At 32.5% G+C, this 27,313-nt stretch overlaps 2 protein-coding genes and 1 long non-coding RNA gene across 3 annotated transcripts; 1 reads left to right on the forward strand and 2 right to left on the reverse strand.

Moving 5' to 3' along the window:
* Window positions 1–3,206: 3,206 nt before the first annotated feature.
* On the reverse strand, window positions 3,207–4,479 carry LOC139524436 (uncharacterized). Its single transcript, XR_011664796.1, has 2 exons — window positions 3,738–4,479; window positions 3,207–3,250 (listed from the first exon to the last, which is right to left on the reverse strand). It is a non-coding gene; the product is annotated as an uncharacterized lncRNA (long non-coding RNA).
* Window positions 4,480–10,314: 5,835 nt separating this feature from the next.
* LOC139525238 (complement C1q-like protein 3) lies at window positions 10,315–10,683 on the forward strand. The gene has a single exon (XM_071320432.1). It carries the CDS (start codon window positions 10,315–10,317, stop codon window positions 10,681–10,683), a length of 369 nt encoding a protein of 122 aa, XP_071176533.1.
* Window positions 10,684–16,758: 6,075 nt separating this feature from the next.
* Window positions 16,759–18,411, reverse strand: LOC139522514 (cholecystokinin receptor-like). The gene has a single exon (XM_071316002.1). It carries the CDS (start codon window positions 18,295–18,297, stop codon window positions 17,152–17,154), a length of 1,146 nt encoding a protein of 381 aa, XP_071172103.1. The 5' UTR covers window positions 18,298–18,411; the 3' UTR covers window positions 16,759–17,151.
* Window positions 18,412–27,313: the final 8,902 nt, after the last annotated feature.

The raw sequence follows: 27,313 nt of genomic DNA on the forward strand, positions 1-27,313 counted from the left end.
AGGGTATCACCATCCCAGTAGTTAGCACTTGTGTGTTGACTTGGCTTATCATTAATATGATCTTATAAATTAACACCGCTTTGAATTTTTGAAAAAAACTAAGGTTTTTCTACACCAGGAATAAACTGTCTTACCTGTATTTGGCAAAACTGCTAGCAATGTTTGGTTCTCAATGATCTTGAACTTCGTCCTTTATTTTGGCCTTTCAACCATTATTTTGATTCGAGCGTCACTAATGAGTCTTTTGTAGACGAAACGCGCGTCTGGTATTGATGATGAGTTTTTTTTTTTGTTATGCCGCTGCTGGGTGACCCCCCTAATTTTTTGACATTTTGTTCAAATTTTGAGGCCTAGTTTCAGATTTATGAACATAGTGCCCTTCGATACCTAGCGCAAAAGAAGCGCCTGTTTCTCTTCTACAAGACCTATATAGTCATACCCCGTGACACCCCTCATTATTTTTCTCTAGAACTCCTTGAATAGGCCGACCCTATTCCATTTTTTGGACATTTATTTCGAATTTTGAGCTCTAGTTTCAGATTTTTGAACATAGCGCCCTTCGATACCTAGTGCAAAAGAAGCGCCTGTTTCTCTTATACAAGACCTATATAGTCATACCCCGTGACACCCCTCATTATTTTTCTCTAGAACTCCTGGAATAGGCCAACCCCCCTAATTTTTTGACATTTTTTTCGAATTTTGAGCTCTAGTTTCAGATTTTTTAACATAGCGCCCTTGGATACCTAGCGCAAAAGAAACGCCTGTTTCTCTTCTACAAGACCTATATAGTCATTCCCCGTGACACCCCTCATTATTTTTCTCTAGAAGTCCTAGAATAGGCCGACCCCCCTATTTTTTTGACATTTTTTTCAAATTTTGAGCTCTAGTTTCAGATTTTTGAACATAGCGCCCTTCGATACCTAGTGAAAAAGAACCGCCTGTTTCTCTTCTACAAGACCTATATAGTCATTCCCCGTGACACTCCTCATTATTTTTCTCTAGAAGTCCTAGAATAGGCCGACCCCCCTAATTTTTTGACATTTTTTTCAAATTTTGAGCTCTAGTTTCAGATTTTTGAACATAGCGCCCTTCGATACCTAGTGCAAAAGAAGCGCCTGTTTCTCTTCTAGTCATTCCCCGTGACACCCCTCATTATTTTTCTCTAGAAGTCCTAGAATAGGCCGACCCCCCTAATTTTTTGACATTTTTTTCAAATTTTGAGCTCTAGTTTCAGATTTTTGAACATAGCGCCCTTCGATACCTAGCGCAAAAGAAGCGCCTGTTTCTCCTCTACAAGACCTATATAGTCATTGCCCGTGACACCCCTCATTATTTTTCTCTAGAACTCCTTGAATAGGCCGACCCTATTCCATTTTTTGGACATTTATTTCGGATTTTGAGCTCTAGTTTCAGATTTTTGAACATAGCGCCCTTCGATACCTAGTGCAAAAGAAGCGCCTGTTTCTCTTCTACAAGACCTATATAGTCATACCCCGTGACACCCCTCATTATTTTTCTCTAGAAGTCCTAGAATAGGCCGACCCCCCTAATTTTTGACATTTTTTTCAAATTTTGAGCTCTAGTTTCAGATTTTTGAACATAGCGCCCTTCGATACCTAGCGCAAAAGAAGCGCCTGTTTCTCCTCTACAAGACCTATATAGTCATTCCCCGTGACACCCCTCATTATTTTTCTCTAGAAGTCCTAGAATAGGCCGACCCCCCTATTTTTTTGACATTTTTTTCAAATTTTGAGCTCTAGTTTCAGATTTTTGAACATAGCGCCCTTCGATACCTAGTGCAAAAGAAGCGCCGGTTTCTCCTTTACAAGACCTATATAGTCATACCCCGTGACACCCCTCATTATTTTTCTCTAGAAGTCCTAGAATAGGCCGATCCCCCTAATTTTTGACATTTTTTTCAAATTTTGAGCTCTAGTTTCAGATTTTTGAACATAGCGCCCTTCGATACCTAGCGCAAAAGAAGCGCCTGTTTCTCCTCTACAAGACCTATATAGTCATTCCCCGTGACACCCCTCATTATTTTTCTCTAGAAATCCTAGAATAGGCCGACCCCCCTAATTTTTTGACATTTTTTTCAAATTTTGAGCTCTAGATTAAACAATGACATAAAAGGTGCTATATTTTCAGGGTAGGACTACTTTTACATACGTTCTAAATTGAAGAGGGTGCATAGGTGGCCCTACACCTACAAATAATCCGTTGATAGATGCATAGTTATTGTGGTACTGAATATTAGCCTAAAAAGTTATGCGACTTGTTAAATCAATAGATTGGATAAAAACCATTTCAAAATTGAGTTTAAATTGCTATATTTTAACTGATTTTCTGCCTTTTTAAATATTTTTTTATTTAACGGCCGTTGTTGTCTTATTCTGTTTTTTGGTTTCTCGATATATCGCCTTATTGTTCGCTGGCTTATTGTTCGCTAGCTATTGTTCGCTAGCTTCTGCCTGGTCACTGATTATCTTCTAATTTGATCATAAATTATTTTTTTCAAGATTTGTAAAATAAGAAATTTCACCAAGAGATTGATATCTAAAACAAGCTGGAGTGTGTTTGCTGCTTAAATGATTTATATTATCAGTCTAACAGATAAAAGTTTACTACAAGTTTAAAGATATTAATGATTCATAACCATGAGGTCAAGGTCTGACAGATAAACCAAGCCTGACAGACTTGTACACCTTACAATCATTCCATTAACCGAATAGACATTTAGAGACATTTTGTTTCTAATATCTTAGAGGAGGATCCACCATTTGAAAAGTTACACTGACTTATGAACCATGAACAAAGACAGATGATGCATGCCAGCCAGACATGTAAACTTTACAATCAATCTAAATAAAAGCATCTTTGGGGTTTATTATATTTCTTTACATGTAGGTAAATGTTGTAACTTTTATAAAAACTGTAAACTCAACACAGTTTTAATCATTTTATAGTTCATACTTTTTTTGATTTGCACCATTGAAAATATCTACAGCTTTTTCTTGTTCAAAGAATTAACTGTCATCGTTGTATGAATTTCATCAATGCATCCAAATTTGATTAAGTCATCATCCACAGCAAATTGTAAAAATCACTCTCTTCTACTGTTGATAGTAGAATTAGAAAGCAATAGTAGTGTAATGTAATCTTAATGGCTAGAGTTATATAGCTCTGAAGATCATTGTAAATATCAGTTTCATGTATACACTTCATGAATGGTTCTCTGCATCTTATTTCCCTACAAAGATATGACACAAGTTCAGACAACTGCTTTATTAATTGGAGACAAACATTATGTATTTAAAGAATTACTGCATGCGTTTACTCTTTTAATTGTTTGATATTTGACTGTAGGGAGCATTAGGTTTGATTAGACAGTTAAAACAAGTATCTTGATATGTTCCTTTGGTTATTCTTGTAGTTGAGTTGATGTCTCATTGGCATATACCCACATCTCTTCAAACAGTGTAAGCTCCATGTAATGATCTTAAAAAAGGTTCATACAAAAGCTTAAATCAAAAAGGTTATTGTGTATAAATTAAGTGCTTTATTTCTTCCAATTAAAGAAATTATAAAAAGGCATTGAACAAAGTTAAAACATTATATTTTTCTTAAAAATATGTCTAAATAAAAAAGTTAAGACTTTAATTAAATTATACTTAATGTTTTTTATGGAAACTTAAGACAAGACCATATACATATACATTAGTTTCTTAAAGCCTTACAATTTCAGCATTTAAAGTCTTGAAGCATGGTAAGTCTCCTGTCCTTTGACAAATGAAATTATTCTCCTTCAGTTGTCCATAGAACCGGGGTAAATTTTCGCAACTCCATCATGTTAAAAAGAAGTGCTAGAAAATACAATAATGGAATAATCATTAGTTAAAAAACTATAAAATTTATGAGTAACAATTTATCTTTATAAAGAGTAAATTTTAATAAGTATACAATGAACAATGTCTCCAGATCTGTTTTAATTTGCAGGGTTGCAAAATAATGAATAATAGAAATTATGAATAAATGAAATTATATTCACTCATAGCCAAATATGGTTGTGATTAGAACAAAAAAAAAGATAGCTACTGTAATATATCTTTAATTGATAAGATCATCATGATATCTGGCAATTTTCTATGTCAGATCTGAAATACCAAAAAATCACTGACCAGTGAGTTGTGGAATGCATGCTTGCAGACTAGAGTTCTTGAAAATATTTTTTCCTGATGTTCCTACAAGAAAACCTACTCTGGTCCTCACTTTAATGATCTATTATTTCTATTGCAAAAAATAACCAGTCATATATAAGTCCTTTAAAATATTTGATTGTCAAATCTTGGGACCACCAGTTTATAGAGGATTCTGTGCTTGATCACATTATGAATGATTAAATCAGCTTGTAAATGGAAGAAACTACATGTACATGTTGTTATGGAAATTCTATCGGTTATTTCAAAGTCAGTTTCAAATGTGCAAAATTTATCTGAAAATTATAAATGACAAAATTGCAACTTTAACTGTTTAATGATAAAGGGGATTGTAAATATCAAACAGACATATCTACAAGAAAGTAATGTGCTTGAGTATGCAGTGTTTTATTTCTTTAGAGGTAGAAAATATTAGTGTAAACAGTGCATGAACTTTTAAAGTAATATACATTGATTAGTGTATAATAATATTGACATAATAACATGTGTGCCTTAAATGGAGAACAAATGTATATAGTGTGGTGATGGAACAGTTTCCTGCACTTGTACAAAGGTGATTTTGCATTAAGTTATTTTAATTCCGGGAAGTTTTACACTCCTACCTAGGAGTCTACTCCCGTATTCGGAAGAAGAAGAACACTCAAGTTTTAGAATGAAATTCAAAACAGTGTGGCTGTAACGACCACTGTTCACGACGTACCTGCGATAGACATTTAAACTGTGGGGTCACCAAAGGTTTCTTAACGCCTTTAATTATAAAATAATTCAAAAAATTAATCAGGAATAACCTTTATGTTTTGATTTATATAATTGATATAAATCAAAACATCGTGTTATTTCTGATTAGTTTTTCGAATTACTTTATTAAGGTGTTGAGAACCTTTGGTGACCCCATAGTTTAAATGTCTTTAAAAAGTACATAGTGAGCAGTAGTTGTTACATACAAACGTTCACTAAATTTTCCCAGTCAATGGATGAATTTAATGTGTCAATCAATGGCCACAGCCACGCTGTTTTGAATTTCATTCTATGTTTTAATTGAACACCCAGTTGGGATCGCAGCCTTAGCTCATTTTGGATAAGACCAACTGCCGTTGCGTTGTAAATTGGTGGTGTGTACGCCAAGCTGTGTTTATATCCTTTACACCAGTATATTGAACAATTAATTTTAGGCGAAATAATACTGTCTAATTGGTACAAATGTGAATAAAAGATTTGGGATTTACGTCAACGAGAGAGCGACCTAACAACACAAATAAACCAAATTACATCTTAAGGTCACAATACATTTTGATGAGATTGCGACTAAATGATGTGTGGTCTTGTACATTATGACAAGTTTCTCTTGTCTCTTCTCTGTCTGTGGACTGATAGGTGCGGTAAATTTGGAATATGCCAGATACCCTTATAGTATTGTGATATATATTTTAGAACATACCGAGCAGCTCAACTCCGGACCATTTCTATCTTTCATATCTATTCTGAAATGTGTAGTACCAAGACTGAATAAGTGCAATCTAACTTAGGACAGTTATTGCTTGGTATGCCTGGCTCTTAATATGCTGGTTTGATGTTTTGTGATTTAGTTTTGAAAAACTAAATGTATTGTTACTCGAAGACGAAAATCAAGCCGAATTGTGTGCGCTGTACAAAGGGCATAAACGATTTGTCTAAATATTTTAAAATCTTTCTTCATTTGTCATCTTATAATCAACTATGCTCTTTCTAAAGTGGCAAAAACCATTTTGTTGTCTGCTTTTCAATGAGTATGTAATACTAGTAGATTATAAATAAACAATTGGTTAAAAAGATGCTGAAGTAACCGTAGAGAGAATCAAAACACGTAAGTCGAAGAAATACCGACAAAATAAGGCAAAATAGAAAAATTGACGAAAAGACAAGCAATAGTTTTCATAATTACACCTTATATAAGAATGCCAGCTTTTGATTGGCTGATAGCCAGTGTATTTTTCGCATATTCTAACATTTCTTCCTCATTTCAAACGAATCTGACTGTTTTTCACCACTGCCGGTGAATATGCCTCAAATACCATGGTATTTGCCATTTTGGATATTCCTTTTTTACCCTCGCGAGCATTTTCCCGCCATTTTTTTCGGATATGACGTTACATAAAGGCAGCGCGAACGCGTATAAGTACATGTATAGTTCCCGCGGTATATTTTATGATAGTACTTGAATGTCCTCAAATAAATATTTCCTTTTCCTAGTACAGAGAGTTTAAATTAAAATTCATTCGGTGTAATTAAGGTAGCACAATACAAAGATTTTATAACTCCAACTCCCATGTTTTAAAATGCTGTAACTTTCTTAATAATGCTTGAACATTTATAAAAGTGGTAGTTTTGGATAGCTAACAGATTACTCTTTCAAATAAATGCAATGTTAGTATTATGCAACAATTATGTAACCAATTATAATGTTAACTGTGTCTTAAATATTTTTCACCAAATTTCCACTTTCAAATGAAATTAGCTTCTGCATAGGTATCCCTAGAGGGTTGATTTTATTATATGTTGTTCCTATGGCCATTATCTACAAAAGGGTGTCTCAGATTTCAGATAGAATGTATAGAACAAATTTTACACCTAATTAAACATTATCTTCATTTATGTGGTTAGGATGTTTACACTAATTAGAGATTTATGAGAGAATGGAATACCATAGACAATCTGAGACACCCTTTTAAAGCCCATGATGTGTTGATTAAGATTTAGTTAAAATTTTCTGTATAGTTAAAGAGATGATAGAGCTAAATTCATTCAAGTGAACTTACCCAGATTTTGCCGCTAATTACATAATAATTGATTACATAATGCTTGCATAATAAAAATATTGCATTCATTTAAAAGATTAATCTTTTATCTATCTATGTATACCTCTTTTATTAATTTCTATGCATTCATAAGAAAGTTACAGCATTTCAAAGGTTAGTGATTGCAAGTAAAAAAATCTTTGTATTGTACTACCTTAAACAGATATATCATGTTATGGAGGGGTATTTGAAAAAAGTACAAGTCTTGGGACAAAATTTCCCTTGCCTAGCGGCTCGGGAAATTTAAGTCCCTCGACTTGTATTTTTCGCAAATACCCCTCCATAACATGATATATCTGTTCAAAATACCACATAAAAGACTTAAGACTGAGAAACAAGAACCTCACACACAGAGTGTGTTCTATTGTGTTAAGTTAGGTCGGAATATGCTGCTCCACATATGAAACCCGTCGTGTTTCTAATGGTTAGGACAATTCGATGTTAAGACTCATTCAGTAATGTTAAATTCAAAGAATATAGGATGTGACAATGGCCTCGACATTTGGAACATATTCATAGTCATCTGTGATACAGATTTTCCATAACCGTCAACCAACTCATGATGGCAACTATTTTGTTTTTGTCAATGATATGATAATAAATAACAAACAAAAAAACCGAAGGGAAAAAACAAATTTAAAATCCCCAAAAAAATAAAAGAAATAGAACTCTGTACATAGCAGTTTCTGAAATTGAAGATTAACTTTTTAAAATGAGACGATTAGAAAACAACAAACATAGAAAATAAATTGTTTTTGCATTTTTTTGCAAAACGATGCAGAACAAATAACGTGGAGAGATCTAAGTTCATTTACAGATGAGAACATATTGCTAAGAAAGTCAATCTATTGATTACTTTTTGCTTAACGTCTAGTGGAAAAAAGTATCATGCATATTCAGAATAAATGAAATTCAAAGATTGCTTAATTTATAAACTGGCAGAGAATTACATGCTTTTAAATTTTAAAACTATTTTTCATATTTGTTACTACGATTTCTATATTAACCTGAGGATAGTGATGGCCCCTCTCTAGTAATTAAGATAAATTAGGACACAGATTATAACTCATCTAAGAAATAATCAGTATTATTTGATTAAACATATATGTAGCTTATTACCAAGAAGGAAGAACTTTCAGATGCACTGCTAGTATATTAACTAGAGGATAGTGATGACCACTCTCGAGTAATTAAGTTAAATTAGGACGCAGATTATAACTCATCTAAGAAATAATCAGTATTATTTGATTAAACATATATGTAGCTTATTACCAAGAAGGAAGAACTTTCAGATGCACTGCTAGTATATTAACTAGAGGATAGTGATGACCACTCTCGAGTAATTAAGTTAAATTAGGACGCAGATTATAACTCATCTAAGAAATAATCAGTATTATTTGATTAAACATATATGTAGCTTATTACCAAGAAGGAAGAACTTTCAGATGCACTGCTAGTATATTAACTAGAGGATAGTGATGACCACTCTCGAGTAATTAAGTTAAATTAGGACGCAGATTATAACTCATCTAAGAAATAATCAGTATTATTTGATTAAACATATATGTAGCTTATTACCAAGAAGGAAGAACTTTCAGATGCACTGCTAGTACATAACCGAACCCTAAGTGGTATTTTAAAGGTTAGAAAGCGGAGACGTTATTTGTATATCATATATGAACAGAGGTTACGTTTTTAACCACTGCAGGGTTCTCTATCTTAAACGTGGACACCCCTTCTAGTAGTGGTGAATAATCATGCTAAATTTCATTTTCCAACTCTAATGGGTTTGAAATTTATAGAATGGAACGATTTGTGAAGCACCGACGGACGGACGAACCACAACACGGATGGACGGACAATCTGCTTTACATAGATCTCTTACTTATGACTTTGTGACTTGTTGCATTTCAGATAAATATATACGAACATATACGATAAATCTGTTTTATTTTCTTTGGAAAACAAATTGGTATGCTCTTTTCAGTAATACATAGAGTTTTATTTATGAATAAATTGTTTTAATTGCATAATGCACTTGTATATAGCATTTTCAAGCAGGCTAAATGCCAATATTAACTTCCAATAAAATACCAGTACATCAAGAAATTATGCTTATAATGATTCTATAATATTGATCCACAGAGAAAATTTGATAATGGTACATTAGTTACTTTTTGTTGACACCTGCTACAATGAAATATGATAGGACAAAATTGTCATCCATCCAAAAAAAATAGACCGAAACCAAACAAGACAACGCACTAAGTATAACGTGTATAAATAGTTACTGGTTTTAAGTGTGAATAGCTGTGGAGACAATAAAATCGCAATGATGAATGTTCTCTTAAATTATCTAATACTTGTGACAACCAGTTGTGTTGCAGACCAAATTATCAATGTTGGTTGTGAATCTAATGCTAAGTTTCTTTTGGCAAAAAACATTATTAGCACTAAATGCGTTCTTTAAACGTTGGTCAAACTTTAATTTGAGCAGAAAGAAACATTGCGGCTGGCATATTTTGCCTTAATTTTGTATTAATGTTAAGAAATTAAAATGCAATCTAAAAAATATATATACTGTTAATTCTATTAATTTTTATGTATAGGTAGATGGTTAAGTGCAAAGTTTTATAAGGTGTAGGGCAGTTTTACTACATGAAAATAGAGAATTCATTGATTTTAACAGTCGTACGTGTTTTGTTACATATATGACCTGTTACAAAAAGCTGATGCAAGGCTTGAAATCTTACTTGGTAAAAATAAACGTTGATTAACTGCTAGGATACAAAAACTACAACTGATACAAATCATTTGAAAATAATAATAAATAAATGAAGCTGAATACGATTCATTATAAAATTCAGGCAACACCAGCGTTCATTGCGTGGATGGATAGATATCTTTATACTATCTTATATTATGCCGTAAACTTGTTTTATTGTTTATAAATCAATGTGTTCAAACTTATATACATATACATATGAAATATTTTATTAATTTGTGACATTTTTATGTATATATAATTGTATGCTTAGTTTTATCCGGTGTAGTGTATGTTAACGACTTAAAAACAAACAGTCTTCACTAAATTAAAAAAAAAAACCTGCGTGTGTGTTATACGCATGTTCTATGGAACACTTGGGAGTATTACTGGGTACACATAAATGTTGGTAAGCTATCATGTTGCAACTCAATTCAAATCATTTTATAAAAACTAATTCATTTCAGGTAACAAGATCAGGCCCGCGTTCCATGCGTCTATGGTTAGGCATCCTTATACTTTCTCAGATCCAAATGAGATTCTAAGATTTGAGCATGTGTGGACAAATATCGGTGACGGTTACCATTCGGATACTGGTGTGTTTGTTGTACCTAGAGATGGGCTCTACCAGTTCATGGCTACACTTTGGTCCACAGATGGGAAAAAATGTGCCGCGTCTCTCTTTAAGAATAATGAAAGACTGAATTATGGTTATGCTGGTACAGACCACGCTCAGAGTAATACTGTTCATGCGCTTGTTATATTAAAGAAAGACGACAAAATTTACTTCAAAAACAGAGGTAGTACAAGCTTTCGATGCCATGGAAATTACCACTCTGAATTTTCTGGATGGTTTGTTCATGAATAACTTAATAATTGATTAAATGTTTATACATTTCATATTTTCTTGAAAAAAACATGATTGTACATGTATTGCTCTTTTACTAAGAAATGTATAATAAATCAATTTGATATCAGCTTCAATAAAGCAACAGTCTTATTTATTAGATGAATTGGCTGCTTTTTTAGAACAATTATTAGAGTTAATAGGTACTATTCGAATTGTAACAGAAATGCATTCAAATAAACGGTTACAAATAAATGTGGATAATCCATGCTAGATAAAAAAAAAAATGTTATATTTACATCAACGATAAAAATAAGTCACGAAAAATAATGAATTATTTCTAAGCAATTCATACTTTGTTATCAAACCATGGAGTTTTTTATAATGATGTGGGAATCAGGATATATGAGAAAATATTCAAGAAATTACAGTACTATATATGAAGAGTTTCCACTGTCAATCGGGAATTTGAAGGTCTCAAATGCAGTTTTACTGGCGATACACAGAGGAGTCAAATACAGTACTGTTATTTCCCTACTAATGCAACACTTTTAATTGTAAAAATCTAGACATTGCAAATATCTCTTAAACGTCAACTCCGATTAATTAACGTTGTTGCCAATGACTCCGATCGTCACAGTTTAAGGACGCTCGTGGTTTAACATGAGATAGTCTTACAAATAAATGTCGGTTCTCCTCGTATGTTTGCGTCCATTTGTTTTTCATTTTGGGAAATCAAATAAAGAAACTAAAAACACACAACACGAAGTGTTTTCTTTTTTTATTTTTTATATCTTAAAACGAAAAAGAAACATTCACAGTGTTTTCATTTTTGATATCATTAAAACCAAAACAAATTACAGCATTTGAATTATATTTTCTTTTCAATTCTGAGAATAAGTCAATTCAAAATGTCATCGAAAATAAAATTTGCAACATAGTTTGTTTTTCGTAAGTGGCTAATGTTGTTATCAAATAGTCCGTTTCTGTGTATGTTAGCGTTTGTTTCTGTTACAGTTCAGTGTATCTGTTGTTCTGATATTTTACTCTTATAGTTGATGTGTTTCCCTCGGTTTCAGTTTGCACCCCGGATGGCGGATTTGTTTTCGTTTAATCGATTTATGACTATTGAACCGCGGTTTACCACTGTTCCCTTTATTTATGGAGACTTGAATTATGATCCTAGATGTAGACAAAATAGCCTTATGAATAAACATATGGTGATATATGAAACAAAGACTTTCAATATATCATTTCCATCTATAATAAAAAATGAAATTGTATTGTATTAATAAATAGTTCAAATTATTCCGTAAAATGTATCAGATGAAGATGGTAAAAATTTGTATATTTTTGATAAACAGGGGCGGTCACTAGTAATAAAAACCCAGCCGATTTAGTATTCAGATTAGTTATGAGATCAATACTATATATAAGGATCAGAGATAAAGGAGAAGAAGAGAAAAGACTCTCATAATCTATACAGTTCGGACGCCGGCTCTATTAATGTTTAAAAGGGTAGAAATCTAAGATCACTAGAATTGGTAACAAACAACAAGCAGTCATTAAGTAATCAGAGTAGATATGAAATCAATACTTTAAGGATCGGAGATAAAGGGGAGGAAGGAAAAAGTCTCTTATAATCTATACAGTTAGCACGCCGGTTCTATTAGTATTTGAAAGGGAAGGAATCTTAAATGACTAGGATTGGTACCTAACGTCCAGCAGTCAATATTACACACATTTTTTTGAATATAATATTTTATGCTATGTAGATAATTTCCAAACGAACTGCGGAAGTTGAATACTCCTTTCTACCAGAGACTTATAGGCGTGGATTAAAGGTCACCATAAGACCCAGTTTGTTTCCACAACTTGTCTTTACCCCTCATTATTACAATTTATCAAAACTTTCTCACAATCTTTACCCGTGAAGGTATATATAATTGTATGAGCTGAACTGACAGTATCTCTATTTATTATAATGGCTAATTATCATTATTACTACTTATATATATCCATGTTACATCTTGTGATCAATTTATTTGGCAAGCGCCAATGGCAGTCAGCAGGGTTTAAAAACATCAGTTGTTCGACCTGTTAGTCAAATGCGTTTTGTTAAAATATTCTTTTCAGTTTTTGGTCTTTTGGAAAATGTTGTTTGTGCTGTATTTAGACCCCTCTACCAAAAAATTTGTTTTAAATAGACGTTAAAGAAAATATAATTCAAATGCTGTAACTTGTTTTGGTTCTAATATATCAAAAATGAAAACACTTTGAGTGTTTCTTTTTCGTTTTAAGATATAAAAAACAAAAAAACGAAAACACTTCGTGTCGTGTGTTTGTAGTTTCTTTTTTACATGCACACGTATAAAAATTGCGGTTTTTATCCAACGCTATCATAGGTTTAAACGTTGTTTTAATTAAGACTTGTTTATAAATATATAAATACATATAAGCACTTTTTCCTCTCAATTTCCCACAGATAATTATACCAAACCTAATGAAACTTTGAAAAAGAATTGCCATGCCAATTGTACCCTTTCCTATGTACAATGTCCAAACGTTGTCCCTATCTGATGCATTCCAAATTTTCAGTCCTTCTTACCGGTCGTCCCCTCGGCTATCACAGGACATACCTTTCGTATTTATTGTTAATTTGTTCTCGTCTTGAAACATGAATGAAATAGCTGTCACTGGTGCGTAAAGCATACAGCACTCAATCGATATATCTGCTAGGAATCCAGCAATGGCCGCCATTGGCAAAGGAAAGGCAAGCATCTGACAAATTAAAAAAAAATAATGTTCAAAACCTTGAGTATGTATCAACTATTTTAATGTCTTGCTGGTTTCAAGATAGAGTTTGATTTAACTTTTTTTGCAGACTACCATACATTGACAATTTTCGAGACAACTTCTGCATAGAACACCATGGAAAAACACAGAAAATACAATTTTCTTTAAAATGTTAAATATGCAATGCATTTTTTTTATAAGTTTGGAATCTGTAATGAGGAGATGTGAAGTTTAATAATTTCAACATAGTCCACCGTTACCATGAAAACAACAAAAAGTGAAAATAAAAAAACTGTTACAACTGAATTAAACCCTAACAGGAATGTTCAGTAAGTGTGTATAAATTTTAAAATAGCTGTTGATACTATGGAAATTTTTGGTTGACATTTCTTTGCTTACAATTGTAATTCATCTCTTGTATTCCTTATTGTTCCTTAAAAATTGCACGACATTTCTCCAAAACTGAAAGTCAGATAACAAGCTAAATTAAAAACCAATTGTTCAGAGAACAATTGAAAGTCTTTCCACACCAAAGAAATTTTGATAAGAAGATAGCTTCTTCATACTGATGCGATAAATAATGGTTTAATTATATTTTTGAGTGATATAAGGGAGATAATATGCTACTTCCGGTCTCATATGATAGCTTCTGTCACACTGATTCCAAAAATATATAGTTTCTATATACTTTTGTATGTAGAAGGGGACATAATTGGCCACTTCCGGTTTGTTGGAAGTCATATTTAGTCTTCAGTAATCAGTTTATCTATCTATATGACAAAATATATGGATTCTGAGTACTTTAAGATGAAAAAATTGCAAAAAAGGCTACTTCCGGTTTTCTCAAGGTCACTTCCGGTAGCCATTTTTCAAGGTCATTTGTCACTCAACCTTTTGTATCAAGTCAAATGTCTTTATAATGAACTTGATTGAAGTTATTATCAAATAACCTCATATCAAGACATTTCAGGGGCAACAACTCCTATAAGATACCATTTAATTGTATAAGACTAAATGTAGCATATCTTCATTACAATAAAGCAGACATTTTGCACTTGTTCTTTTGTATGTATCTCTCACAGTGTCAGAGAAAATGCAAACACAAGCAAAAGTCACAATTGAGAACTTGACCTTGACCTTTGACCTTGACCTAATTTTCTAAGTGAGGACCCAGGGGACTCAAATAAAAACATTCCAGGGTTATACGGTTAACGGTTTATGAGTTAAAAAAACATACGAACAAATTTATTCCGTAAAGGTAGATAACTGCTATAAAATTTCATCGAATCGCTTCGATCCAAATACGCCAAAAATTACTGAGGATGTAACGAACAATTTGTAAAAAGAATTTTGTCGCTATCTTGTTTTGTTACGAAGGAGATGCACACAGAGGATAAACAGTGAAAAGGGAGATAACTCTTACATAGAAAATGGTTCGCCTTAGCAGGGTGAAATTTAAAAGCGCATAAACTATACGATACCATATGAGAAATGAAAATACAAACACAATACAAACCAGAAGAAAATCACGGGTACATCAATCTGTTTCAGATAAGATGGCAGGAAATATCTATAATACTAAAATTACGAGGTCCAATTTGTCAGCCGTCATCACGTAAAAACGACGAATTCAACTTTATATATAACTAATACAGTACAAAGGTGAAGATTAAAAATTACACCACTCCAGGCCCTTTTGTTTTCCACGTAATTAATATTGCCAATAATTAAGAAGTTCCGGGTCGAGTCCGATACCGATACCAATAGTATATTCACCTGTTACCTATTACCTTATCTGTACGTTCCGCATCTGACAGGCGCACCAGCAAACGGTGTATTCAGGATTAATATGCTATATCAGGGTTGACACTACTAAATTGTCAAATTGTTACCTATTGTAGTATTTTAATCAGTAAGACTTTCTAAGATAACAATACGAATACTAAAAATCTGAACTAAAAATAAGGCGTATAGGGACAGTTTTCAATTTGTTAGCGGGCATGACGTAAAACAGCAACTAATATAGGACAATGCTGTTGATTAAAAAATAGTCTCCATTCCAGGACCTTTTGTTTTCCAAATAATTAATATTACCAATAATTGATAAGTTCCAGTTCGACGGGTTCAAACAGAAAGATTTGAAAGCAGAGAAAACTGTATATCTTATAATCGGCATGACTTTATCAGATGACAATACTAATACTAAAATAAGGCTTGCGCATATTTATATAATTTAATTCAGTCACGACCCGCGATATCACGGGTATGTTCTAGTATAATATACAAATTCGTACAGTGTAGGAAAATATAAAAGATATTTGATGAGGAGCTTTAGAAACTGAGAGAAAAGAGATCCTTTGCTCCTGTTTCGTAGCTAGTTTATAGATATATGTATACTACACATGTTTTGCAATTGAAAATAAATAGACATGTAAACTATACACATGGTCTAGATCTGGTAAAGCTTTTTTATGATAAGAATAAAAGAAAGACCATAACTCGTGTTATGGAGGTTTAAATAGTTTTATTTACTAGCATTAATCTCTTAATCTGTATGTAAAAGAAGAAAATGTGGTAGGTTTAGATAAGCTTGTAAAGGGATACCATGTTATAACTTTAAATCTGGAAATACAAAAGCATACTTCACGCCGGATAACAGAAACAAAAACAAACTTTTAAATGCATAAATTTTAAATAATAGTATATGTATACTTTTTTTTTCTTTTTTCTTTTTTATCTCAGATAAACTTTTCTGAGCGATGTAAACACAACATGCTCATTAATCAAGGATTTAAATTTTTTTCCATCCACAGCAAATGTGTCGAGGTCAAAGAAAAGTTTCCGTCATGAAGGTGGGAATGGTGTTTACATTCAGGCGTCCAATTCACTCTTTTCTATATACATGTACTCTACTTCCTCAAATAGCACTTGAGATTTGACCAAGCATTGAACCGTGTGAATTTATTTGCTGCGGATTGATCAGCTTATGAGCTAATGGTATGATGACATATGCATCGTAGTGTTGTTATTATTCGTTTCTGAGTACTTTCAAATTATAAAGATTTTCATATTTTTCTGCATTTTTACAATCAATGGTAATTAGTCTCATTCGTGAAAAATCTTACAGAGATTGATTAGATGCTCATTGATATACCAACGAGCAAAATGTGATTTGTGCTTTATGTAATTCAATGAGTGAAGGAAATTATGATAAAAATGATATTTGTTGAACTCCTAAATGTCTGTAAAATTTTTAAAACCAGAGATAAGTAAATCATCAAATTTACTTATCGGGTCTATTCAGAGTATTAAAAAATTGGTAGAAGATTATGTGGAAAAACTCATGTCGAAGAAAAAGTTACAAACCCGTTGCAAAAAACGAAAAACGACGAAAAGACGGATAAACCCACAGAACACTTCATAGAAAACTTTAGATTGGCAACTAAAGTTTAGTCCATTCTGTTAGATTAGGGGTTTTTTGCTAGGATATGACCTTCTTTTACTTTGCCACAACGTTTTCCAATAGTTCCATGAGTGATGCTATGAAATGGAACAGAGCCGTAAACATACAGTAAAGGTAGTGAACATAACAATGATATAACAATTGTTAATATCAATGCAGTTCTCCTAACATGGACCGATATTGCTGGTTTCAGGGGCATACACACTTTCAAATATGATTATTATTCACAATCAAAATTTGCTTTTAAAAACACGATTTAAGAAAACTGTCGCTTCTCCACGAAACTTGATATCCATGAAAGCGTATATAAAAGGATTCACGATATTATTAATAATAAAGATATGATATAAAAACATCAATGCAGGTCTTTCTGTGTTTGACACTGTTTCCCAAAAGTCTTTGTTTATGCCTTCAATAAGAAGCAACATTACTTTCGGCATATAACTAAATAGGAAAACCAAAGTTATAACAAAAAACATAATTGTTAGTTTGTAGGTTATTCGACGGTTATTCTTCTGTCTTCTTTTGGATCCAACAGGTTGAGACAGAGTTGTTTGATGATTGTTTTCAAACCGTTGTTCTTTACTTGAACTTGATATTTTGGAATCTAGATCAGAAGTTATATTATTCTGTGTAACACCACTATTTTCGCTTCCAGAAGCCTGATCTCCATTAGTCTTTGTCATCGAATTTCTGAATTCTACTCTACTACTTCTACGTTTGTTCATCTTTAATTGACGAAAGACTGCACATCCAATTAAAGAGTATAACACAATAAGCGTTGTTATTATAGCAACAGCAAGAATAACTATCACGATGGCATAGATTGTCCTTGCTAGCATGTGACCTTCTTTTACTTTGCCACAACGTTTTCCAATAGTTCCATGAGTGATGCTATGAAATGGAACAGAGCCGTAAACATACGGTAAAGGTAGTGAACATAACAATGATATAACAATTGTTAATATCAATGCAGTTCTCCTAACATGGACCGATATTGCTGGTTTCAGGGGCATACACACTTTCAGATATCTCTGAACTGCAATTATGAGTAATAAACAAATTGGAATAAATGTTGTTAGTCCAATAAAGAATTGTGTCGTTTTACACAAAATGTTGTGCGTAAATGTAACTTGGTTAAGACATTGATATATCGTATAAATTCCACAGTAGATCGTTGCTATTAAGTCAAATGCAGCTAAAATCGGTATGAAATATCTTTCATCTGATAGTTCTTTCATTTGAAAAGAATAAACCAACAAAACTAAAACATTTCCACATGTTCCAAGTACAATGTAAATAGCAAGTATAACAATGTTCGGTATAAGAGTTTTTGATATCATGCCATTAAATTCAGAAACTGTAATGTTATACATTGTATTATATTAACTCCTGATTGAGTGAGCAGAAACAGTTCATTCCATTCCCAGCTTAATACATTAAATGTCATTAATATCGAGGAAAAAACAGATGTCAAAATTTTGATTTAAACACAGACACCTTCCGGCTTCAAAAATAATAACACGTTTTCTCAACTGAATAGTTATTTAAAAATATCTAAAGAGGACGTTTTTCTTAAAACAAAAAAAAGTACCCAATCTATTTCATTTATTTTTAGTTTAAACTATGGCGTGTAAAGCGTTGCAATATTCACAAAAAATAAAATATATATTCATAATTTGTTCATTGAAAATAAACGTGTGTTCATAAAAACTAAAGATAAAAAAAAATCCAAATAAGTGTTTATTAAATAAATTATATATTTGCCTGATTATATATATATGTTCACAAAAATATTTGCTTAAAAATACAGGATGTGGACCTACATCAGTGCGTATAGTATGCTTTGGTGTTTGAATGTTATCTGCCAAAAACATTTTAAAGGTTTTTTTAAAATATAGCACAGATACAAAATTGAAGGCATAATGCAAACATTTAGAGCAATTAATGAAAATAGGAAAAAAGCTTATCAACATGCAGAACATCAGTATTTTGTTCCATTCCAGGACTGTATAAGGCTCTTGAATTAAGAAAAACTTTTCAGTCCTGAAATGGTCAGGTAGGCTGTTTCAAAGAGAAATAGCTGCAAATATAAAACTGTGTAGTTTTTACATGTGGAATATCCAGTATATCACTACATCTGAAAGAATATTTCCAATCTTTTACATTTAATAGATCGTGTTAACAGACAGGTGCTAATCGACTAACTGTATTAAAAGTTTCAATTGCCATGAAGATATTAATAATTACATCAGATGTATGTTTCATTATAATATTTTATTTTGATTGGCTAACTGCACATCACGTGTTATTCCGTAAGCAGTTGCATTGCACAATACAACTTTTCATTCATGATAACACGTGGTCCAACAATAAAGTGCACAGGTGAATTAAATAATAAAATATATAAAATTCGTGTTTTCATGATCATAGCTAAAAAATGTAATTATAAGTATTGAATGCTTCTTTTTGTAACTTTATAGGGTTGTAAAAGCGTTGACCGTGCGTACATTTTTAGAATGAAGCGCTTCTGCGCTTCATACAAAATGTACTTCGGTCAACGCTTTTACACCCCAATAAATTTACAAAAAGAAGCATTCAATTCTTAATTAACATATTTCCCCAAGTTAGGAAAATTAACAAAATTACGAAATATACCGAATGAACAATAACAGTTGAAAAATGAAAGATGATTTTAGAAATCGACTTGACTTGGACTACATGTAGGCATAATTATGTGCAAATAAGGCCTACGACGATAATACATGTGTTCATGACTCATTATTTGTTGACGTAGCTATCATTGACACAACAATACATTAACACACACACAAAAAAAGGAAACAAAAGGGAATGAAAGAAAAAAGTTATAGGCGAAGAGAACGGGAGAGGGGTATTGATAATGTTTTCCCGACTTTTTATTTTTTGTAAAACAAAAACACACATTGTGTCACTAAATTCATTCTTATTTTCGGGAGGAGACATTCCAACGAAATGGGTTCATCAGAAGCAGGAGCTTATCTGTTTAACTCCCCTAGTATGGAGTCAAAGTCTCGTGACAGTATTTCTAAAGAAACTCAAACAATGACTAGTAATTCATCAGATTTTAAAAAAAAAGTGAAAGTTATTTAAACTACAAATAGATTATTTAGGGGTATACATGTACTATGCTAGGGTAAACCTGTGTGATTTAACTAGGCATGTGTACACTAATTACTTTACTCAATTCAAGAAAAATCTATGATACAATTAACTCCTTGCCAGTTAGGAATTTCAGAACCAAGTAAATTAGAACATTCCTGTCACTGAAGCAGACCTGTATATTTCTGCCAATACAAAAATTTAAAAGTTTATTTGCTTTTAATGCTTTTGATATCTTACAAGTTTAATAAATGATTTATTTTCGAAAAAACCGTCAAAAGATGAAAATTATCATGATGTTTATGTAAGTAGGGTTGCATCATACTCAAGAAAATGGCTATATTACACTCATCTTGTCCGTCTGTAAGTTTGTCCGTTTGTCTCATAAATATTTTTGTCACACTTTTTGTCTCGCCTGCGACAAAAGTCGTTGAAAGCGAGACATATGAATTGCTTTCCGGTGGCGGCCACTGCTCCGGCGTAAATAATTGATAGTTTTTTTTTCGGCTTTGGTTAGTTTGATAGTACAATAGATCATTGATATGTTGTATGCAGTCGCATTACTATCGGGACATATCAATTTGACGACTATTTCGAGGCCCTGTCCCCTAGAACATGGTCTAGTGACTGAATGTATTAGCGATTTTCAATGTTAAGTGTTCTGCTTAAGTTAGTTTGATATGATATTCTTGTGAAAGATCAATAAAATTCATATCAAGTTCCATTACTATCATTTCATATCAGTTTGATGATAATAACAATGCCCTGCCCCCTAGTTCATGGTCCAGTGACTTTCAACTAATTAGCAATTTTCAATGCTAAGTTTTTCTGCTTAAGTCAAATCAGTTAGAACTACTTGCGATCGATATATTAATGATATTTTCTTAAAGTTGCATAACATTCAGTGCATATCAGGTTGACCACTATTTCCAGGCTCTGCCCTCTATGACATGGTTCAGTGACTTTGAATTAATTAGCTATTTTAAATGTTAATGTTTTCTGCTTTATTTACATTGATAGGAACTACTTACAATAAACAACGATATTTTCTACAAAGTTACAGTACTGTCTGTACATATTCGTTTGTCGACCATTTTCATGCCCTGCCCACTAGATCATGGTCAGGGACTGAATTAAAAAGCAACGTTGCTGTCCATCTAATTGTCTTTTTCTTAATTGTATGCCGATATGCGAGACATATATCATTATTCAACATTTATTTATTTTTATGTTAACAGTTTGCATCATTGATTGTGTACACCAAATGTTCTTTTATTAACATTCACCTATATTATTATTTTGTTTTCTTCTAACCTACGTGATTAGTTTAGAAAGAGTCGCATGTTCGACTGTATTTTCAAAGATAGACTGAAACGTAATACAGCATAGTTATTTCTAAAATAAATAAGAAATAGAACTCTTAAAATGCAATACCTTTTTAAACAGATGTAACAGTCGACTAAATAACATTCGCTTCTTTTTTTACATATTAACAATGATAAAATAACAATTGTATCCTTTGTATGTGCTATATCATGTATGAAACACATACGTATATATTCGATTTGACAGGCAGTATTTGAAGAGAAAAAAGGTCTTAATCCTCTAGTCGTAAACAAGTGTATCGACTCTGTAAGACTTCCTCCTCAGTTGATATACATCTTTTAGGTCGACATATCCTCGTATCGACCTCATATCAAGAAAAGAAAAGAGCACAGAGGAATTATTGAGAAAACTAATTTTAATACATTAAAATTGTTCTTTTGTTTTTGCTTAGTCCTCAGAGCTTACACGAGTCTTTGTCGCACCAGGTCCTTACTCTGGACACACTGATGGATGTCTTAAGCGGCCTCCAGACCACAGAAACATCAATTATGCGTGCACTGCAGAATAGTTATGCTGCCAATAATGTCTACCTTTGATAAATTTGTATTGCAATTTCTGTACTCGATTGTCACGAAATAACAGACCTCTCCATTAATGCAAAGTATAACTATTTGAAGAAATACAAAATAATCTCTACCTACTTGTACCTACATTCGTAAACAATTTTGCTAAAGGGAAACCTTACAAACAGACTTATTTATTTGATGTAACAGGTAACAACATCAATGCCTGCCGTCTTAAAACACTCACGACGAATCTATGTCCTATCTGAGCTACATCATTGAAAGTTTGTCAATCAATTTTTAAAGTCAAAGGTGAGAAATATAATGCTCCGGTCAGAAACCATATTATTCTTTGAGTCACCAATAAATTAAAAAAAAAATGACACGATAATTAAAATAAATAACAACTTGCAGCTATTTCCAATGAACAATTCTAATCAATTTAAATGAACAATTCTAATCAATTTAAAACGGTTAACTATCACTGATATTCTTAAGATTTTATTATCTATTTAATCAAAAAACATTTATATTTTATTTCAAAACACGTTTTATGTCACAATGTTTGTTGCAGGTCAACACTTTACTAGAAGTGCACAACCCAACCGGAAAGAAACATCCGACATAATACACCTTTCTCGGTATTATTTTGTGAGAAAGACCGTAAAAACATGTCGCTAGTGAGTTGAGACAACGACACATCGTATCGGTCAACCAATTCGTTTTAATTATTTGTAAACTCTGTTGGAGCAGTTTTTGTGTGAGCTGCGCAACCCCTGTTAATGAAGTCCGTAAAGTGTAAACATGGACAAGCTTATTAAGATGTGTTAACGCCATATGATGGAGAAGAGGGTATTTCACTAGTTAGAAATGAGAAGTTGACAATTGGAAAATTGAAATCATTAGGGGATTCAAAGATTGGAGTTTGAAGTCGTCCATCCCATGTCCAAAATCGAGATAAAAGATCAATAAATGAAATAGACCTTCTACTTTCGTTAGTATCCTTAATCTCAAGTGCATACTAGTCTTTCAAATGATTTCCCTGCACCAGCTGTTTTTGACCCGACGGAAAACCTTTTTGATAAACGCTTTGAATAACTTATCTGCTGCAATATAATTGTTGGTATTAGGTTGTAGCTTTGAACATCACTGAAGAGATAATTATTGCCGAAATGCACATCTGGAGAAGTAAAAATAGCATCACAAATTCCGGAGACAGAGTTTTGGTACGGACTTTGTACTGACTTGATATTATTGCTACCACTTGGTTGATACATACTTCGGCTAATGGTTGTACTCGATACTATTACAAGCCCAGACGCCATTTTTGGCATGAACATACGGTATTTTTTTCTTTTGAAAGTTGCTGTTATGAAATTTGAAAATTATTTTAGATTAAGGAAGGTATCTCCGTTATGCACATGATTCTTTGTCCTGATTTTGATTTACTTTTGGACATTCCTGGTGTTATCAGCATTCCTAAGTTTGTATTTAATTTTGGACTTTCAATTGTTTTGGCTGTGAGCGTGACTGGAAAGACATTAAAAGTCGAAATGTGCATATTGTACAGTAACATTATTACTGTTTATGTTATAATTCATGACTTCTTGACTAAGGATTTGGCGAACAAAGCTTAACTTTCCAGAGAAAAGGAGATAATGATTCTTTTAAAAAGAATCAATCACTACTTACAAATGATTATATATCCGTATCACAAGAAGATACATATAATAAAGCTTCGTCGTTCCCACTTAATATCCTTAATGTTTTAGGTGTAATGATCTCGAGTAAATCAGACATTTGCATTGTTACTTAACGAATGCTCATGTGGGGGTATTGAAAGGGGTCACTGTCATGTTGGACATAGCTAAATAAAGTAAAGAATATGAAGCGGATTTAGATACCAGTTGTATTCTTTGATAGTAGATTTGAACAGCAACAGTAGAGGTGGCACGGTAATATTTCCTAGCCCATAAGGGATAATGATAGCCTTTTTAGAATTTTCACCACTTTCTAACACTGCAAAAAATTCTACATTCACAGTTAACTGAAGTACTTTCATTTTACTATTCAGAAATAAATTTGAATATGTATCATGACCGTTTACTTTTTTTGCTATTTTTAAAAACCTAAGGCCACTAGTACTTTTATGTCTTTTATGGTGCAGTGAATACAAAATTTTTAAAAATTCTCAAAAATGCATTTTCATCTGTATGTAAAATTATTTCATATTTTTCTACACCTGATTCATCCCTCAGTTTGGGAAAGTATGTTCAGCTGATACTGTATTTTTTTGTCCAATCACACTGTTTAGACACATTAACCTAAGTAGGGTACACAAAAGAGCAACCTAAATTCTGGAATGCAAATACTACCGTGCCGACTAGAATACCGCTGTTCAAAAGTCATAAATCGATTGAGAGAAAACAAATCCGGGTTACAAACTAAAACCGAGGGAAATACATCAACTATAAGAGGAAAACAACGAAACAACAAAAACACTGAATATAATTGTGAATGGAAACGGGGAACCTGTTAAAGAGACAATAACCCGACCAAAGAGCAGAAAACAGTCCAAGGTCACCAATGGGTCTTCACAAAGCAACAAAATCCCGCACCTGGAGGCGGACTTGAGCCGGCCCCTAAACAATAATGTATAGTAGCTCAGCTAAAATTGACGCGACATAAAACTCCGAAACTTATGAATGAACCAAATTTAAAAAAACAGGCAAGACTAACCTAGGCCACAGATTCCAGACTTGGGACATTCTACAAATTTCGGCGGGTTAAACATGAAGCATGCAATCATATGCCAGCAAGGGAAAAGGATAATAAAAATAGAGTGTTTACTTGATTACAAAACTCTTTGTGTGCAATCTGCAAGAAAAAGGATTATTATAAATGAATACTAATTTCATATTCAAATATGTATTTAGCATACTGCAATAGAAACTGAAAGTCAGTACAGTTTAAACAATTTCTGTTCAATTTACGTCGTAAAATGCCAAAGCATTGAAAGATATTTATATATTGCTTACTTGATATTTCACAAGTAGATAGCAAAGAAACCGCAATCTCCCTCGAACATAGTTCAAGTATAAATGTCATTTATGCTATATATGATGTAATGACTGTACTTTACCGAAAAAGTCTTAACTCATCAGATGGATATAAATAGAAATACATCTAACAAAAATGCAGAGTGGACGTGGCCGAGTACTTTTACATCCCAACAACACAAAAAACACTAAGTACAGATCTGAGAGTACTCGCAGTTATTGACAGCTAGTTCAAAGTCAATAACAACTAATAAAAAATATCATGCATCTATGACTAAATTATCAATCATTACACATCCAACATCCAACGGATTTAGTGTAAAGACGTTATAAATAGTCAGAGAAAAAATATGACCTTGTACAATTCCAATATACAGATACCGACAGATTGTAGATATATGAATGTGCATATGAATATACCAATAATTTTTAGTTTGCTTTTAATTTACTGATAACAAAATCAATATTAATACCAATAAAAGCAATATTTAAAGATCTAATAACAGTGTTTGTGTATAACGGTGGAAGTGCTCTTTATAATCATTCATCATGAAAAACAATCAGAACTAAACATAAAGAAATACAATGATATGAAACGCATTGTTAAAGAAAACAAATCAAAGATACCAGGCTTATTAATGGGTAAGCCAGATGCGCGTTTTGTCCACATAGGACTCATTGGTGACATTTGAATGACAAAAAGTCAGAAGATTAAATCAAATTAGAAGATGAAGAGCATAAATATCCCATGACAGAGATGACAAATACGGTGAAGGCAATCTATGCATGGGGGTAGAAAAATAAAAAGGTCATACTGACTACTGGGCTGGTTATAACCTCTTGGAAAAAATGTACACCAGCAGTCGCATCTACGTACCCTAGGATGAATGTAAAACTTTTTCAAAGATATCAGTACATGCATATAATTGCGTATAGTTCAGCATACGTAGAAAAGATAAATGATTTAAAGTAAAAAAATTCTGGGAAGTTGATACAATAGTTTTTATAAAAATATAATAACATAAGATGTATGCTTTATTGTGATACTTTATTTTGATTGGCTAATTGTACATCATTTGTTATCCTTAAGCAATTGCATTACTCAATAAAACCTTTTATTTATGATAACACATGGTCTCACAATAAGGTGCACAGGCGAATTAAATAAAACAATTATAAAATTCGTGTTTTCATGATCATAGCTAAACAATGTAATTAGAAGTATTGAATTCTTCTTTTTGTAACTTCATAGGGTTGTAAATTGATAGATGATTGTTAGTTGCTTAACGTCCTGTGGCAAATATTTCATGCATATTCAGGACGAGAACAAGTTCACACTAAATACAATATGTAGGTTATTGTAATAGAGGCCATCTAGGATGATGGTCGGGGAAATTTGGACTGCCACTGGAAAATGAGGGTATATTGGATAGGGACAGAAATTTTGCCTTGCAACAGGCCACCTACGGACCCCTCAAAGAGTTGTTGCAAGGGTTCTTAACGTGCAAAGAGCTTGGCACGTTCTTTACACGAGGCACATAGGGTTGTAAAAGCGTTGACTGTGCGCACATTTTCATACAAAATGTACTTCGGTCAACGCTTTTACACCCAATGAAGTTACAATAAGAAGCATTCAATACTTAAATAACATTTTTAAATATTATTTACGTTGAATATTTTATAATGTATTTTAATAAGAGAGTAATCCGTGATGTACCTTAACAAATTTCTATTCCGTTTGCTCAAGCATTTTTAAACATAAAAATCTATGTAAGTAAAATTCACAATAATTTATGTAATTTGTTTTTACTAGATCGATTTTATAAAACAAAAGTCAAACCGACATTGATATAATTATCGTAATTTAAATATTAAAATGATCGACTCGGATACCTAGGGTCGATCTACCTCTTAAAATGTAGTAGTTTTGTGATTTTGTATATTGCAGAGTGAAGGTTGATGATCTCCTCTGATGAACCCGGACTAGAAGGCCATTTACTATTCAATTTTATGCTGCATTTCCTTATTCGCACATGGATAATAATATAAGATGTTAAAGGTTTATATCCAAGGCGGATGTATTAATTCTTTATTTAATACTTCTAGAACATATTTAATTTTGAAACTATTTTATTTTGTAAAATAGCTCTATACATTAACCTCATTCATACTGTTTTAACAATGGAGATACCAAATAGCAGAAAAAGGCGTGTATCCGAATCCACGGAAAATATATTTAAGGTATTAGAACCCATCATTAAGTTAACATAATTAAATCATATCCTCGACCAACAGTGACACCA

This window comes from Mytilus edulis, chromosome 5 (genome assembly GCF_963676685.1).
Source record: "Mytilus edulis chromosome 5, xbMytEdul2.2, whole genome shotgun sequence".
NCBI classification, from domain to species: Eukaryota; Metazoa; Mollusca; class Bivalvia; order Mytilida; family Mytilidae; genus Mytilus; species Mytilus edulis.

Coding starts and splice junctions, on each gene's coding strand:
- LOC139522514 (XM_071316002.1), bottom strand. CDS start 18,297: ATGTATAACATTACAGTTTCTGAATTTAATGGCATGATATCAAAAACT.
- LOC139525238 (XM_071320432.1), top strand. CDS start 10,315: ATGGTTAGGCATCCTTATACTTTCTCAGATCCAAATGAGATTCTAAGA.